Genomic DNA, 18,233 nt, shown 5'->3' on the forward strand with positions numbered 1-18,233 from the left:
CATCTATTTTTAGCCAACCCGGAATGTTAGGAATTGGTATTATAAACAGCTGTTTGACGGCCCAGTCAAAGCAGCTTTAATAATTTAGCCGTCTGTCAAAACCAGAGGAGGTTTTGCTGGAAGGCACAGACATGTCAGTACAAGGTGTGGGATGAATCGGGCTCAGCTGCGAGTTCCCTTTGACAATCCTCCCTCAACTCTCCAACCTTGGACAGATTCCACTTTGTGCTGAAGTAATTGTCTAGGAAAATACCTAATCAAATATGATGACTTCAGTCCCTGTGATGTTCATTCAAAGGGAATTTTACTCATTCATGTTTCTTGTTTCATGTTTTTAAACCTGCACCAAAAAAGTGAAGTAATATGAGTTACAGTAAAAAGAGACTGCTGAAGCGTTTCACTGTATCAGACAGCATCTCAGAATAACACGTTGGCCTTTAACCATTATCATACACTTCATGTGCTCCTGAGGTGCTACCTTACCTCAATTCAGCATTCTGTGTCTTTTTTTGTGAACCAGCATCTATCTGCATGCAGTTCTTTAAGAAGGAACTGCAGATGCTGGAAAATCGAAGGTAGACAAAAATGCTGGAGAAACTCAGCGGGTGATGCAGCATCTATGGAGCAACGTTTCGGGCCCAAACCCTTATGCAGTTCCTTATTTCTACATGAATTGCGGGAAAACTACTTCCTCTTTTAAAGTTTATTTTTGCAATAACTAGATGGAAAATCACATGCCCAAGTTGCCCAATTGTCATTTAAATTGTCCTGTTTCACTTGTTCTTCTTTCATCTCAGACTCTGCACTGATCTGTATAACTGATTTCTTGGAAAAATTTATTCTCCCTCCCCCAAAAAAAATTGGTGACTTTCTAATGCACTAATTTGCTTTTTTGCTTATTGTGTTTGTTCTGAGTTTGTATATGGGCATGAATGTTTTCTCTTTTAAAATGACAATTACTTGAGCAACTTCATAAACGTGTTATTTTAGAATAAAGCATTATTTGTGCAGTGTTGCTCAATACGGTAAACCCCTATTTTAAAACATATGCTGATTCATAGTGACAACAGGATTTTTTCTTCCTGTTAATCCCAAAGCTCTGTGATAGAATTACATTCATTGATTGCCTCTCTGGGATCCAAACATAAACTTGTCTCAATTACCCGGAAGCAAACTCCTGCCTGTTGAAGATTCTACAGTCACAGGCCATAAAATAGTTATCTTGTGGAGGTATCCAAGGTGGGAGGTTTTCATATCTGGATGTATGAGTGGTGAGTCTCCACCGTGAGAATTAAAAATAAATAACTGCTTTTAATCCATTAACAACATAACATTCTTCCATACTGTGTTACTTTGACTTCCGCTGAGTTATGCCAGCATTTTGTGTCTCATCATCGGCGGTCACTCGAAACGAGTATGACTCCTCTCATGGAGGACGCCTGTGTGTGACTTAGTTTAACGTGGGGAGACGTGCGCAAACAGCCACCACACAGTCCTTGACAGATCTGGATCAGGATCCAGTGGCATGGAGTCCAAGACGACCGGAGACCCTTTTCTGCTGCACCCTTCATCCGCCTTCCCAGCCGTTGTGACGCTCCACTAAGGTCAGCCATCGTCCTCCGCCTGTTCCACCGTTGAGGTTTTGGTTGGATTGCTCTTTGTCAGAGACCTCCCCCTCGACTGTACCGTCATGGGTGACCCTACCAGGAGCATAGCTCCAGACGGCATCGCTCACAGGATCTCAGGACCACACAAGCTTCTCCACCACGACAAGGTGACAATCCGCGGAGAAGCTTTGTGTCTACCTTCAATTTAAACCAGCATCTGCAGTTCTTTCCTACACATTCTTCCATCCTGATTTGTTGGATTAAACCAGTGTCAATAATAGAACCTATAGAACAATGTCTGGCATACTATGATTTGCTGCAATAACAGGGTTAAATCGGCATAAAGTTTCCTATCATGCTGTGTTGTCATGCAATCTGAAACACTGCTTTCCTTGTTGAAAAAAATGGTGGCAAAGCAGCTTCAATGTAATCGGATCTAACTGACTGTAATATACAGCTAAGGATTAAGGAAGTTTGAAATATTTCTCAATGAGTCAAGTGTTCTCATGGGTGTTGGAAAGAAGCCTCCTGCCGATCACAAAGAGGTGGGTTTAATGACTCAATGCTTCCTTTTACTGGAAATATAAGCTGTCATATCAAATCTAACAATTAATTGGGAACATCAAGACAACTGTGCAGTCCTGGAACACACTATTATCGGTGCTAGAGGAGTGAAGGTAATAATGCGGACTTGAACACGGTGGGAGAACTCTACTTATTTGGCAAGGAAGAGCTGGTCAGGTTGTGCTCACCAACAAGCTTATTGTGAATTTAAGTCGTAGAAGGAGACATAAGAGATTTGCTGACATGATCATATTGACAGTGAAGGGTTTTTGTTGAGAGCCTGAAGACTGAGGTGACCAGGTTCATATTTTTAGATGTGACTGAGGACTAACTGACCTAACCAGAAGAGGCGTTTCAACATCTGCATTTGAAGACAGGGTGATGCCAATGGAGTATATCGGAGAGCAGGTTTTCATCTGGTTAAACTTTAGTTGTAACATCAAAATTGAAATAAATTGTGCGTAAAACTGAAAACTCATTGAGCAAGTAAGTACACAATCTAACGAATACTGGAGTGTGTAGGAAGGAACAACAGATTTAAACTGAAGATAGATACAAAAATCTGGAGTAACTCAGCCGGTCAGGCAGCATCTCAGCAGAAAAGGAATGGGTGATGTTTTGGGTCAAGACTCTTCTTCAGACCATACTGGAGTGTCTGTTTACATGGATCACTTTTTTGTTGCCTAGAGTATTGGTAACAGTTGCTGTTGTATAAAGATATATCAGTAAGATGGATTATTCTCAATGATTGTCTTGGTCAATAGAGCAGTCCAAGGGTGTAGCTTAGCATTGGTAATCTTTTACTCATTTGGAGGGAAGCTAGTTTTGGTGTTTAGTTCTGGGAAAACTTTGTATACAAAATATTGCTGGCTTCTAGAAATGCAGCCACAAAACAGAATTATCAGCAGTTGTTGCTTGCATGAGTTCCGACTCAAAATTATTTAGGAAGAGGAAGACTTACTTCTATAGTTACTTGGATTTGTTATGACCTGGAAAAGTTATGCTCCTACATTAATGATATTCAAATTAAGATGGAAAGTCGAACCTTTGCCTAATAGTTAAGATGTAAATGTGGAGCCCCGCCCGGTTTTATTGGAAATGTGCCTGGGATGACCCCTTGTCCTGGAGTTGGGGAAGTCCAGGACAAGGGGTCACAGCTTAAGGATAAGGGGGAAATCCTTTGACACCGAGATGAGAAAAACATTTTTCACACAGAGAGTGGTGAATCTTTGGAACTCTCTGCCACAGAAGGTAGTTGAGGCTAGTTCATTGGCTATATTTAAGAGGGAGTTAGATGTGGCCCTTGTGGCTAAAGGGATCAGGGGGTATGGAGAGAAGGCAGGTACGGGATACTGAGTTGGATGATCAGCCTTGATCATATTGAATGGCGGTGCAGGCTCGAAGGGCCGAATGGCCTACTCCTGCACCTATTTTCTATGTATCTATGTATCTATGACTGCTCACGCAGAAGTGACTTGAGCTGACTAATCGTACAGTTGCAAGCCTGTCCAGATTCCCAGTTGAACTATCGCAGACAGGGGAAAAAAAATCATTTCTGGAATTGCATTTTGAAAATAAATTAACCATGCACATTAGCGTTTCCGCTTGCATCGGCGTATCTGGTTACTGATTGCCCTACCCGCTACTCTTCCTTCGGTGTTAATGATTAAACAGAAACTCTTCCAATTCTAATAGTTGCCTTGTAACATGAAGATGTTGATGCTTCCTTTTCGTATTTAAAATACTACATATCCTGTGCTAATAATAAACTGATTAACAACTTCATTAAAACCACACAGAATTTATATGAATTTTTCGGCACGGGCAAGGATTAAGCAATAAATGTTAAATAAAATAATGTACAGGAGAAATCTAACTAAATGAAGCAAATTGTGGTGTTGCATGTTTCTCTTCACATCACTTCCAACTTCAGACTTCCAGATCAAATTTTGGGAGCTCATTAATTCTAGTTGCTCACTCGTTCAATACTGAGCTTTGGTGGTGATCATCCTGAGTATACACCTGAATGTATAAAAATGACTGATTGATAATCTATGATGTCTAGGGAGGAACTGCAGATGCTGGTTTAAACCAAAGACAGACACAAAGGGCTGTAGTAATTCAATAGGTCAGGCAGCTTCTCTGGGAAAAAAGGAATAGTTGATGTTTCGGGTCGAGATTCTTCTTCAGACTGAGAGTCAGGGGAAAGGAAATGAGAGACAAAGAGAGTACTTCTACATATATATCTCTCGTTCCCCTTTCCCGTGACTGTCAGATTGAAGAAGGGTCTGATTCGAAACGTCGCCTATTCCTTTTCTCCAATAATCTCTGAAGATTGATATCAGCTCCTTCCGAGGCACATTGTTTTGAAACCAGTTGTTATGCCTGTCTTTATCCCTCTGTCTTCTTGGTTCAGAATCCTTGTCCTTGCCGCAGAGCTTTGGGAATCCACATACAAAATTAACCCATTGTCAATCACCAACTTTTGGAAAAGGTCACCTGATATTCTTCTAATCCCGTTCAGTCCACAAAAAGATCCTCTCTGAACGGCTGTGAGAAATGTTATGTGTTGTGGATGTTCTGACAGCTTTAATCATTTTGTAACAGAAGTCTTTTTTTTTTTCAATACAGCACAAGCATCAATATGGCAAGCAAGATCTTAATAAATTTTGGGAAAAAATTAACTCGCAGAAGAGTTGTGAACAGTGACATAACTGAAACCCGTTTTGTCAGGTGCCTGACGACTATGGACCTAATTTCTCTAGGGGTTGGCAGTACTCTTGGGGCAGGTGTGTATGTTTTAGCAGGTGAAGTAGCCAGGGAAAAGGCAGGTCCTTCTATTGTCCTGTGTTTCTTGATCTCTGCTATTGCCTCTATACTTGCCGGCCTCTGCTACGCTGAGTTTGGAGCCCGGGTCCCCAAGACCGGATCAGCATATGTCTACAGCTATGTCTCCGTGGGTGAAATGTGCGCTTTTATAACTGGATGGAATTTAATCCTATCATATGTACTAGGTAAGTCTGAGTTTTATAACTGGCACTTATTTAATTTAATAACTGGCACTGAGTAATAACTCTGGCACTGGCTCAGGCCACTTAAATCAGCTGCCCTGGACATTTTATGACTGTTTTTACTTGTATTTTAATGTTGCTGTTTTTACCTGCACTTTTTTAAAACTATTCGTACTGTTTTATCAGGAACTGGATTGTTTTTTTTAATTGTTTTTATTTTATGCGTGAAATGTTTAAGTTTTTATGTGCGATGCTCCGGTATTCCCTGGGAAACGTCTTCTCATTTTACACTGTAAAACTGTTGCTTTGCAAGATGACAATAAAGGATGATAATGATAATGATAATGATAATGAGTTTATTGTTGACTTTCTCTTCCAATTGATGGCGGGGGTCAAAACTGAATTTTAATGTTTATCTGATGTTTTATTTTGCGCTCCTACCTCTTATCGCGTGACGCATAGACATTCTGTGGGAATTCTCTCTGTCATCCACTATAATCTGAATTTTAGTGGCATAAATAGCCACCCCGTTTGGTCCCTTAAATATTAATGGTGTTGGAAGAAACTGCAGATGCCGGTCTACACCGAAGATAGACACAAAATGCTGGAGTAACTGAGCAGGACAGGCAGCACTGGAGAGAAGGAATGGGTGACGTTTTGGGTCGAGACCCTTCTTCAGACTGGTCAGGCAAACTCTCACGAGAACCCTCAAGTTTTTTTTGTGGGGAATGCAACTACAACTATACAGTAATCTTCAATTACTGGACTTTATCATTAAGTTACAACTTAAGTTAACAATAATTTACCACGTTATTAACTTAAGTTAAATTAAGAATACAGTTCAGTAATTAAGTATTACTATATAGCTGCAATTCCGATCTTTCCAAAAAGACTCAAACTTGAGATCTGTCTGTCAATTTGGATGGATCTTAAAATTCCCAAGTTACTCCTTTAAGAGCACAAAGCACTCTCAGGAATCTTGCCAGCGTCTATCAGTTAATAAACCCGAGAAATTCAGATTAAGTTGTATCATGCTGTGGACTTAGCGCTGTGCAAGTTTGCTCCAGTATTTGTCTTTGAAGTGAGAGTAGTTGCACAAAACATTGTGCATAACAATTGTAAACATTGTAGAAGACCTGACATGGGTTTTATAATTGAACTATAATTGATATAAGATCTGTAATCAAATCTTTGACCGGGTGAACAATACATTGGATGGATTGTCAAAGGATCTGAACATTACAAGGGGTAATAGTGAGCTTGTACCAAAACATTGTATTGACTATAATTTTGACCTTTGCTAAACTAATATCGGGACTTAAGGAAAATAGTAATGTTTCTACCATAGATAAGCAGATCCCGTCCAATCTTTTTTAATTTACCAGAGTTCTGTGTGGCTAAGGACAGATCTTCGAGGTTAGAAGAGGAAAAGTGCATATAATCACAGAGCCATGCAGCTTGGAGACAGGCCCTTCAGCCCAACTAGTCTATGCCGACTATGTTGGCATTCTGGATTGGCTCCATTTGCTGGCATTATCCCCATATCTCTCTAAAGCCTTCCTATCCATAATATCTGTGGGTTGAAGATCATAATTGGATCTGCTCTTCCAGTTTGCAAGTAGCAGCTTGGTCCAGATAAAAGATCCCTAAAAAATCTCTCCCCTCTCACTTTAAACTTATGCCCTCTAATTGTAGTCCTCTACTCTGAGAAAAAGACACAGAGCGTTCACTTACTTCATCCATGCCCCTCATGATTTTGGACGCTTCAATGAGGTTTAGATTGAACTATTGTAGACAGAGGAAGTGGATATATAACCAACTGATCATTGTGGCAGTGGAAAGAGAAAGAATTGGAATAAGCCGCAAGAAGCTGAATGGTGAACTGAATTCTGGAGGCAGAATTTTTGACTTTGGGGCTTGGCAGTGGCTGACCTTCCTGGTCAATGTTGCTGTAGCATGTCACATTAAAGCGTTAATTTCAAGAGTTTTGTTACACTTCCAATGTTGTATAATGTATGGGGATAGTTTTTGTGTCGTTTATGCAAAGGAATATTGCTGCTGTAGGTTGGAAGAATTCTCCATTTCCGCCACCCACCTAAATACCAGGTTTAATGAGATATTTATTGGCAGAAAATGCATAAGAAAGTGTTCTCTACGCAGTGCCAACCATAAGCTGGCTGAGCTGACAATCTTGCCCCTTCCTTCTCAGGCACAGCAAGTGTTGCCCGTGCATGGAGTTCCACATTTGACAGTCTCGTTGATGACAAAGTTTCAATTTTCTTTGAAAAGTACCTGATGATGAATTTACCAGGTGTGCTTTCAAGATATCCGGATATATTTGCTGTCATCTTAATCTTGCTTCTCACAGGTAAGATGAATACAGAGTTTTGTGCTTAATGTCGTTACAGAGGCCTGAGATTTACTTTAATTTAACTTCCGCTGCAAATGCAAGTTCAATCGAAGTATTAAAGTGGGACATGGGTTTACTTCAGATTTTTAGATTTGTTTTCTCGTGCATTAGCTCCATACTCTATGTGTCTTGAGTTGTATAAACTGCAGTCACTCTTCCTGGAAGCAGGTAAAAGTGACTGAGAGGAAGGTACAAAAGTGAAATTTATTTTACTTCTGTTGAAATAACAAAAAATGTTGCTGTGTTTGTTCACTTCCTGTCTTGCCCACCCAAACCTAAATGCAGAAAACAACTGCTGATAATTACCAACTCCTGCTCCTCTCCCCACTCATAAATCTGGGTTTAGGTATGAAGTGAATTTCTTTATCCCACTGAAAATAACAAAAACAAGTCAATAATGTTAAAGTAATTATGTTGTTACAATGAAATGCATCTATTTTGTGCTTGCATTTTTTTTAATAAAGGTCTTTTGGCATTTGGAGTGAGCGAGTCGGCACTAGTGAATAAAATCTTTACTGCCGTAAACCTAATGGTCCTGTGCTTTGTTATTATATCTGGGTTTATCAAAGGAGACATCAAGAATTGGAAATTAACAGAGACTGACTACAATGAAACCGTGGGCAACAGGTGTGTGTATATGGAATCCTTCTCTTCTCAACTTTGCTTTATTTCTAACCTTTATATTTTCTTGAAAGTGATGATTAGTTTTCGGAAAGAAACACAAGGGCACTGAGATCCCCTCAAACATTTTCAATTGATAATTTCATTCTGTTCTTCATACGTTTATTTTAAATATGCTAAAGCCTAGTATAAACCTAATATCAGTTGCATACTGAGGGACATAATCATTCTCGTGATCCATTCGTTAAGGGGCTGTCTCACTTGGGCGACCTAATCCGGGAGTTAAGAGAGAAGGGGGGGGGGGGGGGGGAGAAGGAGTGGAGACAATTTTAAGAAGTATAATAAAGTTTAGCGGGCATTTTACCTACCTTTTCCTTGGTCCTGATAACTCCAATGAGCCAAACAAAATGCCCGGTCAGCGAAGGAGATTGCCTACGGCTGCCCTTGACTGCCTGTAACTAAATAGTGACCTCACTCCACTGCACTACGAGTTCAAAAGAGCCATGCCGACCAAATTTTACAAGCGAAAAAATTTCCACGACCTAGCTGGAAGCGACGAGTATTCGGGAACTTCCCTCGAGCATGAAGGAGAGTTCCAGCGACCTCATAGGACCTCCTAGGACCAGGTGTCGACCATGCTGCGAGTTTGAAGGTCAAAGACACTCTTCTAAACTCGCAGATTAGGTCGCCCAAGTGGGATAGCCCCTTCTATCTGGTAGGAGTCATGGGCCTATGATTATCATTATTTTTCCCATCTCCAATATGCAATTTGCTACATTTCCCAATGCCACATGTGCATTAGGAGTATGCAGAAGGTAAATTTAAAATGTAAAAAACCATGACAGGATGATAAAGGTGTATAAAATAATGAAAGAAATGGATCGGGTGGATGCCCAGTGGGGGAATCAAGAACCAGATGGCACAGGTTTAAGGTGAGGGGGGGAAAGTTTTAATAGGAATCTGATGGGTAACTTTTTCACACAAAGGGTAGTGGGTGTATGGAACGAGCTGCCAGAGGAGGTATCTGATGCAGGGACAATCGCAACATTTAAGAAGCAATTAGGCCGGTACATGGATAGGACAGGTTTAAAGGGATATGGGCCAAACGCCGGCAAGTGGGACTAGTATAGATGCGACATGCGGTCGGTGTGGGCAAGGTGAGGCAAAGGGTCTGTTTCCACACTATGACTCTAGGAGAAATAGTGAGGAAAGGCATTACAGAAATGTTTGCTCCATCGTGAAGAGTGGAAGGTTGACATGTTAGACTTAGACATGTTAGACATGTTATTTCTGATTCTTTTTGACTGCAGTAATCAAATAGATCCTGGGAAACGTAGCTGCCATTAATTAAAAATCATGTTCATATTATGTATGCTGCGCCCCTTGATAGTATCATTGACCAGTTCCTCACATAAGAGATCATTGGTCATCCATTCTTTCAAAGTATTTCATTTCAAAATAACATTAGCAAACTTGCAGATTCAAAGTAACATTAGCAAATTTGCAGATGACACAAAGCTGGGTGGCAGTGTGAACTGTGAGGTGTATGCTATGAGAATGCAGGGTGACTTGGAAAGGTTGAGGGAGTGGGCAGATGCATGGCAGATGAAGTTTAATGTGGATAAATGTGAGGTTATCCACTTTGGTATAAAAAATAGGAAGGCAGATTGCTATCTAAATGGCGTCAAGTTGGGAAAAGGAGATGTACAACGGGATCTGGGGGTACTTGTTCATCAGTCTATGAAAGTAAGCATGCAGGTACAGCAGGCAGTGAAGAAAGCGAATGGCATGTTGTCCTTTATAACAAGAGTCGAGTATAGGAGTAAAGAGGTCCTTCTGCAGTTGTACAGGGCCCTAGTGAGACCACACCTGGAGTATTGTGTGCAGTTTTGGTCCCCTAATTTGAGGAAGGACATTCTTGCTATTGAGGGAGTGCAGCGTAGGTTTACAAGTTTAATTCCCGGGATGGCGGGACTGTCATCTGCTGAGAGAATGGAGCAGCTGGGCTTGTACACTCTGGAGTTTAGAAGGATGATAGGGAATCGTATTGGAACATATAAGATTGTTAAGGGTTTGGACATGCTAGAGGCAGGAAACATTTTCCCGATGTTGGGAGAGTCCAGTACCAGGGGCCACAATTTAGGAATAAGTGGTAAGCCATTTAGAACGGAGAGGAGGAAACACTTTTTCTCACAGAGAGTTGTGAGTCTGTGACATTCTCTGCCTCAGAGGGCCGTGGAGGCCAGTTCTCTGGATACTTTCAAGAGAGAGCTAGATAGGGCTCTTAAAGATAGCGGAGTCAGGGGATATAGGGAGAAGGCAGGAACGGGGTACTGATTGGGGATGATCAGCCATGATCACATTGAATGGCGGTGCTGGCTCGAAGGGACGAATGGCCTACTCCTGCACCTATTGTATATTGTCTTTGTCCGACCACCTTTACAGCCTGATGGTACTGAGTTTGAATCTTTTTATTTCTTCCTACTCAATCCAAACTAACCTTGATCCTCTGGGTTCAGATAAACTTTATGTGAAGGATGAAATAATGCTTTGAGATTATCTATTCACCTACAAACTCGCACATCTTTGGGACCTGGGAGGAAACCCACACGGTCACAGGGAGAACATGCAAACTCCACATAGACAGCACCCAGGGTTAGGATTGAACCTGGTTTTCTGGCACTGTGAGATAACTGTTCTACCAGTTGCACCGCTGTGCCTCCCTTTGTTTAATTGTCTGATATGTCTTAAAGTTTGTATACACCATTAATAACAACATATTGCTTTGTGTTTTTTCTTAGTACTACCCCTGAGGTAGGAAGGTTTGGTAAAGGAGGATTCACTCCTTTTGGAATGTATGGAGTGCTCACAGGTGCTGCTACTTGTTTCTATGCCTTTGTGGGGTTTGACTGCATTGCAGCTACAGGTATGGACCAAGGTTTTTGTCAACTCAATTTTAATTTCCCAGAGGCAATGTTGAAATGTTTTTTATGCCTAGTCCTCAGAGCATTGGGTGCCCCTGATATAGCTAATGTAATGTCCGTGTGTTCACACTACCACCCCAAGCACGTCATGTGCCATCTTGGTTTAGTTTAGAGATACAGCACGGAAACAGGCCCTTCGGCCCACCAAGTCCGCGCCGACCGGCGATTCCCGCAGATTTACACTATCCTACACACACGAGGGGCAATTTACAATCGTAGCAAGCTAATTAGCCTACAGACCTATACGCCTGGAGTGTGTGAGGAAATCTGGGCTCCCGGAGAAAACCCATGCAAGTCACGGGGAGAATGTACAAACTCTGTACAGACAAGCACCTGTAGTGAGGATCTAACCCGGGTCTCTGGCGCCGTAAGGCAGAAATTCTACCGCTGTGCAACCCTGATAAAGAAGTTAGAACCTTTGTAAATAATGTCTGCCCATGTGTGAAGATTGTTGTGTCAGTCAACTGCCAGTGTGGTGTTCGCAACACAATTGTGTTTTCTTGTTGATTTCTTTTGGCTGTGCTGCTTTCCTCTCATTTGTGTGGCAACTATGTTCGTATATTTCATGCTGAACAGTGGCAGATCTGCCTGATCTGCAGCAGAAGTGGAGATGCTGCTGCTTTCTGATTGGATCAATCAGTGTGTTGAAGGAGTTCTGGCAGATTCCCTAAAGCTCTAAGGATTTCCATTTCCACTGCCCTGTCTGCTTTATACTTGTCTCCCTCTAAGTGCCCGTTACTGAGCAAATGGCATCGAGGGATTGATTGTTGTCATCTTTGTCGGCCTCTGGAGTCTGTTAGGTTGAATTACTCCACATAAAATAGCACAAAAATAGGCGCGTGTGTGGAGAGTTCATAAGTGATAGGAGCAGAATTAGGCCATTCGGCCCATCTAGTCTACCCTGCCATTCAATTTTTCTCTCTTAACCCCATTCTCCTGCCTCCTCCCCATAACCCCTGACACCCGTATTAATTAAGAGAGCAAAGTTGCAATTGTATATTGAGCTGGAGATAGAAGTGAAACATGAGGAAAAAGTAATAGGTCTGTGTGAGGACTGTGGTTCACCCCAAGGCAAGGCCATAACCGCAGCAAATGCCTTTCTCGAAGGGTCGTCACCATTTCCTCCATGGGGCTAGAGTGTGTAGGCATACCTCTCCCCCTCACCTTAATTCCTGTTGCGTTCTATGGTGTGCTATCTGCTGCAAGACGGAGTGGAGTGTATGTGTGTGCACTACTGGATTTGGCTGCAAGTCAGTCAGGACTGAGAACTGAAACTTCTCGGTTTCATGTCATGTTTTCAGCTTTCCCTTTTATTATTTTGCTGATTTATAGTGGGATTGGTTTATTGCATCATACGATCGACAAAATGCTGGAGTAACTCTGTGGTAACTCTGCAGAGAAGGAATGGGTGACTTTTTGCATCTCATGTTTGTTTACTGCTGTTTACAGGAGAAGAAGCAAATAATCCCCAGAAGTCGATTCCTATTAGCATTATTGTTTCCTTGGTGATCTGCCTTGTGGCATACTTTGGAGTGTCGGCTGCTCTCACACTCATGATGCCTTACTACATCTTGGACAAACAAAGCCCATTGCCTGAGGCCTTCCAGTATATAGGCTGGGAACCTGCTCGGTACATTGTGGCTATTGGCTCTCTCTGCGCCCTCTCTACCAGGTAGGCAGAACTTTTGTTCAGAAGAAATAGTCAGAAAATATTTTAAAAGATTCACTAATAGGCTTCACATGGTGTAGCAAACATTTGTGTTTTCCGGAGGCTGTGTGATATTTTCGAACCTTTTTGTACCATCTGTAAGACACGAGGTACAAATGGAAGGTGTAGACACAAGGGATTGCAGATGTTGCTTTACAAAAAGAGACAGTGCTGGAGTAATTCAGCGGGCCAGACAGCATCTTTGGAGAACATGAAAAGGCGACGTTTCGGATCGGGACCCTTCTTCAAACTGATTGTAGTAGGGGAGGAGAATACTGGAGACAGAAGGCTGTGTGATAAAGAGGGAGAGGACTGAAATGTAAGGCCAGAGGAAGGGATACAAGTGGAGGGGGGGCAGGATCATGGGAGAAATTGGATGCACATCCAGGAGGGATATAGGAAATGGGGGTTGTTGGTTGGTTACATAACATTGGAGAATTCAATGGTCACACCGTTGGGTTGTGAGCTACCTAAGCAGAACATGAGGTGCTGTTCCTCCAGTTTGTCTGTGGCCACCCTCTGGCAATGGAATAAAAAAGGAATCTAATCAAAGGAGATATAGCAAGACATAATTTCCTGTGTAACAAGAGTACACAAATCAAGGAGAAGTGACGGAGGCTCGGTGCTGAGTTATTCCTGATCTCTTTACCATTGTCCTTCTCTCTAGTCTGCTGGGCGCCATGTTCCCGATGCCACGTATCATCTACTCAATGGCTATGGACGGATTGCTCTTTCGATTCCTGGGTAAAACGCACAAAAAAAACAGGACCCCAGTGCACGCAACCATTGCTTCTGGTATAATTGCTGGTAAGTAGAGTTCAGGCCAGCATTGGAGGTAATGGTTTTACAGATAAACACGACAATGCTGGCAGTTCATCAATTTGAATTCATTCCCTGTTCAGTGACTAAAGGGCCTCTCCCACAGGCAAATGTATTAGGCGACTGTCATGGTCATAGCAAGTCGCCGAAAAACCAGCGACTGGACCCCCCCCCCCCCACGACAATGTCTACGACAAGCTACATCCTCGTCGACAGCAAGCTACCACCAACCGGCCACCCATTAGGATGTGCACCTATGACAACCTATGACCACACAGGCGACAAAGTCAACCTACATCCACCCACGACAAGCTACGACCCTGTCGGCGACAACTGAAGACAACTCAGTCGTCAGTACCTGTCACCGGTTGAAGTGGGACAAGCCCTTTAGAGATTTCAAAGCTCCTGTTGGTCTTCTTGATGTGATGTTTTTCTGAAAAATCATTACCTTCTCTGTGGATCTTTACCTATGCCTAGATAAAAATACATTACATAATATCTAAGTATGATAAGATGTTTAATAATAAGAAATTATTCTGTCCCATTTAAAAAAAGATAAGTTAGGATGCACTTTTGGCACACACGAGAAAAAAGTTTTGTTTTTTGTTTTTTGTTTGTTTGTTTTATGTGCAGGAGGGAATGACCAAATAAATACATTGATCACAGTGCATTCAGGAATGGGCAGGAGGATGACAGTGCTTAGTTAGCATGTGAGGGTAGTCACATTTGTTTTTGTTGTGTTACAGCTTTCATGGCAATGTTCTTTGACATGGACGTTCTGATTGACCTCATGTCTATTGGTACACTACTTGCCTATTCATTGGTGGCAATTTGTGTTTTAATCCTCAGGTGAGTAGTAAGTCCTCCTCCTTCTCCAGCCAAAAGCTAGCAACTTATTATGTTTCAGCAGCAGTATCAAGGCAGCACACTGTGCCTCACAGTGCCAGAGACCTGGGTTCAAGCCATGATCACATTGAATGGCGTTGCTGGCTCGAAGGGCCGAATGGCCCACTCCAGCACCTATTGTCTATTGACTACGGGTGCTGTCTGTACAGAGTTGGTTCTTTTTCCCTGTCACTGCGTGGGTTTTCTCCAGCTGCTCCATTTTCATCTCACATTCCAAAGACATGCAGGTTTGTAGGTTAATTGGCTTCTGTAAATTGTTCCTAGTGTCCAGGATGGAACTAGTGTACGGGTTGATCGCTAGTCAGCGCGGACTCGGTGGGCCCAAGAACCTATTTACACTCTGTATCTCTAAACTAAACTAAAATATGTAGCTAATATGCACAGGGTCCTTGACAAAAAAATCACATTTTATAATTATTGATTTATGGAATTGTCGGCATAATTTGCATAAGATGCGAGTGACAGTTAACTATTTATTTGCAATAATTCATCAGACAGGCATAAGATTTCTCTGCGGACACGCGGATTTTGAAATTTGTTTAAAAAAAATTCTAAATCTCTTTAAATGGCTTTCCGCGAGATGGTGGGGGCAGGACTAATGATCGAGGGAGCTGATTGGATTAGAAGGACATCAGTCAGCAGGTAGTGGGAGGCGGGACATGATGATTCAGCGCGATGATTGGAGGAGGGAGGCACGGTCAGAGGAGGCAGTGGGGGAGCGGGATTGAGGATAGAGAGCGGTGATTGGAGGAGGGAGGCATCCAGGAGCGGGACAAGGCGAGGCCTGGTAGTGCGAGGCTCTGGCACTGGGGCGCAGTTAGCGCCAAAGATCCTATAGCGAGCAAGATAGATCACTCGACAAAAAAGACATAGTACGGTCATGGGCAGATTCATGGGTAATTTTCGGCCCCATTTCCGTAACCGGCTTCCGTCTCCGCATCAAAGATTCCATAGCGGAGCAAAGATACTAGTGAGGAGACGGAAGCCGGTTACGGAAACATCCTTGTAAAAATAAAAGTTATTTGGGAAAAATCTTCTCCTCATTTTCAGAATTATAATTTATTAACACAAACTGTTCCCCCGCAACGCTGATTACACTGCGAGTCGGGTCGGTCGGGTTACTGAAATGGATGAAAAAAAGGCCCATGTTCCGCTCCGTTGCATACTACACGTCAGCCCATTGCATTTAGAAGGAGTGGTCTATCTTGCTTGCTATAGGATGTTTGGTTAGCGCAGGTACCAGCGGCCCCAGGGGCTGGGAAAGGCCAGGGCCTGGTCGATGTCAGTAAGCGCTTTAAAGCAAGTAGAGGGGGGGGAGGAGTCTCTGTGAGTGTGTGTAAAGGTGAGGGGACGTCCCTGTGAATGTGAGCAGCGAGGGGGTCCCTGTGAGTTTGAGCTAAGGTAAGGAGGGGTCCCTGTGAGCTAAGGTAAGGGGGGGGGGGGGGGGGGGATCCCTGTGAGTGTGAGCAGTGAGGGGTTCCGCGAGAAATTGGGTAAACAGGCAAGAAAACTGTCATTTCAAGGTACGATTATCAAAAACAATTTGCATAAAGGGGGCGCTGCCCCCTTTTACCCGCTCCACTTGCCCCTTGGAATCCTATCGGGGGAAATGCTCCCTGGACCCCCACCTCTCTTCCTCTTTTTTCATTTTTTTTTCCTGTTTCATGCCTGATCAGATGAGGCAAACAGTCAAGCAAGAGACTGCTTTACAGACTTCAAGCAAACAGCCATTTTACCGGGTGCTCTAGTTTCCTTCCACGCTCCAAAGATGTCCAGGTTTGTAGGCTAATTGGCTTTGGGAAAAATTGCAAATTGTCCCTGGTGTGCAGGATAGGTGATTACTGTTCAGTGCGACTCGGTTGGCCTGTTTCCACGCTGTATCTCTAAAGCCTAAAGTGTGCAAGTTGGGAAACACAAAGAGTTAATCTTATTTATTCTGTTTCCAGGTATCAGCCTGATGAATTTATTCTATCTGATTCGTATGAAATGACTTCACTTAAAGAAAACAAAAGCAACTTGGATACTCAAATCAACAGTGAAGATTATCAGGCTGAGGATAAAACTTCACTGAACTTAAAGTTACTGTTTTACCCCCAAAAAAACACCCCAACTAAAAGTTCTGGATTAATTATTTACATCAGTTCTGGAATTCTTTGTAAGTATCCAGGGACTGAAATGTTGTGACATTTTTGTGGAACATTCTGTGCAAATGATCATTTAATTGGCAATTTTACGAATGTGCTGAAAGAGAATGTACACGCAAAATGCCAATGCACATAATAGAATTTCATATTTGTGGACAAAATGTGGGTACAGTGGGTTTAGGATTTTAAAAAATTAATAATAATTATGGTGATGTTATTTCACAGGCGGTTTGGAGTGCTGCCAGGGTGCATGAAGTTTCAACAGAATTATTTTAAATTATTTCGACTGTGGAAGAAAGAATAATCTTATGTGATTGGGGTGGAATATTGGTTGAGAGTTGGCGCTTTTCTGCATCTAACATGTGCCACAAATGAATAGATTATCTTTTTCATTGATTAAAGAATGCAGTGTATGGCATCCTTAAAGTTTCTTATCTTATTTCATTCCAGCAATTCTCTTTGCTTGCATTGCCATGGTAATTTCCAACTTTTACCAGCAAATCTTGAAAGGAAATGCCTTATGGATAACATTTTTTTTTACACTTTGCGTGTTGATTGCGTTTATTACGATCGTGATATGTAAACAGCCAATGAATGATGCGACTCTAACTTTTAAGGTAAAACTTTCAATCTCTTTATTCAAAGAAGTAGAAATGATTCCCATCTCCCTTTCCCATAAATACTGATCTCCTGCTTCCTTGCATTTCCAGTTACTAATTTTCCACCTGTCGTGGGTGGCACACTGCAACGCATGATAAACACATCTTTTTCCAAAACCCATTCCCTGCCTCAATTTGGAATGCAAATGTTTTACTGCACAAGGCTTGAGAATACACATTTTAAGTGACTGTGTATCACACGTGTGAGAGGGAAGGTGAATATCGAAGTTAACGTGTTGTATATGAATGTGCAAAGTATAAGAAATAAAGTGGATGAGCTTGAGGCTCAGTTAGAAATTGGCAAGTATGATGTTGTGGGAATTACAGAGACATGGCTGCAAGAGGGCCAGGGCTGGGAACTGAATATTCAAGGGTATACGTCCTATCGAAAAGACAGACTAGCTCTGTTGGTGAGGAGTGAAATTTAGACCATGATGACATAGAATCAGGAGATGTAGTCAGTATGGATAGAACGGGAATTCTAAATGTAAAAAGACCCTAATAGGAGTTATCCACATGCCGCCAAACTGTAGCCTGGATATAGGGTGCAAGTTGAATCAAGAGTTAAAATTGGCATATCGAAAACGTAATGTTACAGTTGTTATGGTAGATTTCAACATGCAGATAGGCTGGGAAAATCAGGTTGGTACTGGACACCAAGAAAGGGAGTTTGTGGAGTGCCTCCATGATGGATTCTTAGAGGAGCTTGTACTGGAGCCTACCAGGGAGAAGGCAATGCTGGATTTAGTGTTGTGTAATGAACCTGATTTGGTAAGGAAACTCGAGGTAAAGGAGCCATT

At 42.2% G+C, this 18,233-nt stretch overlaps 1 protein-coding gene across 3 annotated transcripts in view; it reads left to right on the forward strand.

The window, feature by feature from the left end:
• The window catches only part of slc7a3 (solute carrier family 7 member 3), a 41,402-nt gene that overhangs the window by 15,966 nt on the left and 7,203 nt on the right, over window positions 1–18,233 (forward strand). Inside the window, exons 2-11 of one of the 3 annotated variants that reach the window (XM_033030661.1) lie at window positions 4,803–5,185; window positions 7,392–7,550; window positions 8,057–8,221; window positions 8,760–8,764; window positions 11,022–11,139; window positions 12,647–12,869; window positions 13,573–13,712; window positions 14,471–14,573; window positions 16,577–16,785; window positions 17,225–17,391. In XM_033030661.1, coding sequence (XP_032886552.1) covers window positions 4,816–5,185; window positions 7,392–7,550; window positions 8,057–8,221; window positions 8,760–8,764; window positions 11,022–11,139; window positions 12,647–12,869; window positions 13,573–13,712; window positions 14,471–14,573; window positions 16,577–16,785; window positions 17,225–17,391 — 1,659 coding nt within the window. In that variant the 5' untranslated portion in view covers window positions 4,803–4,815. Of the gene's footprint in view, window positions 1–2,124; window positions 2,285–4,802; window positions 5,186–7,391; window positions 7,551–8,056; window positions 8,222–8,759; window positions 8,765–11,014; window positions 11,140–12,646; window positions 12,870–13,572; window positions 13,713–14,470; window positions 14,574–16,576; window positions 16,786–17,224; window positions 17,392–18,233 lie in introns of those variants that run through there. The other 2 variants (XM_033030662.1, XM_033030660.1) reach the window with 2 other exon arrangements.

Source organism: Amblyraja radiata, chromosome 12, assembly GCF_010909765.2.
Source record: "Amblyraja radiata isolate CabotCenter1 chromosome 12, sAmbRad1.1.pri, whole genome shotgun sequence".
Lineage (NCBI taxonomy): Eukaryota > Metazoa > Chordata > Chondrichthyes > Rajiformes > Rajidae > Amblyraja > Amblyraja radiata.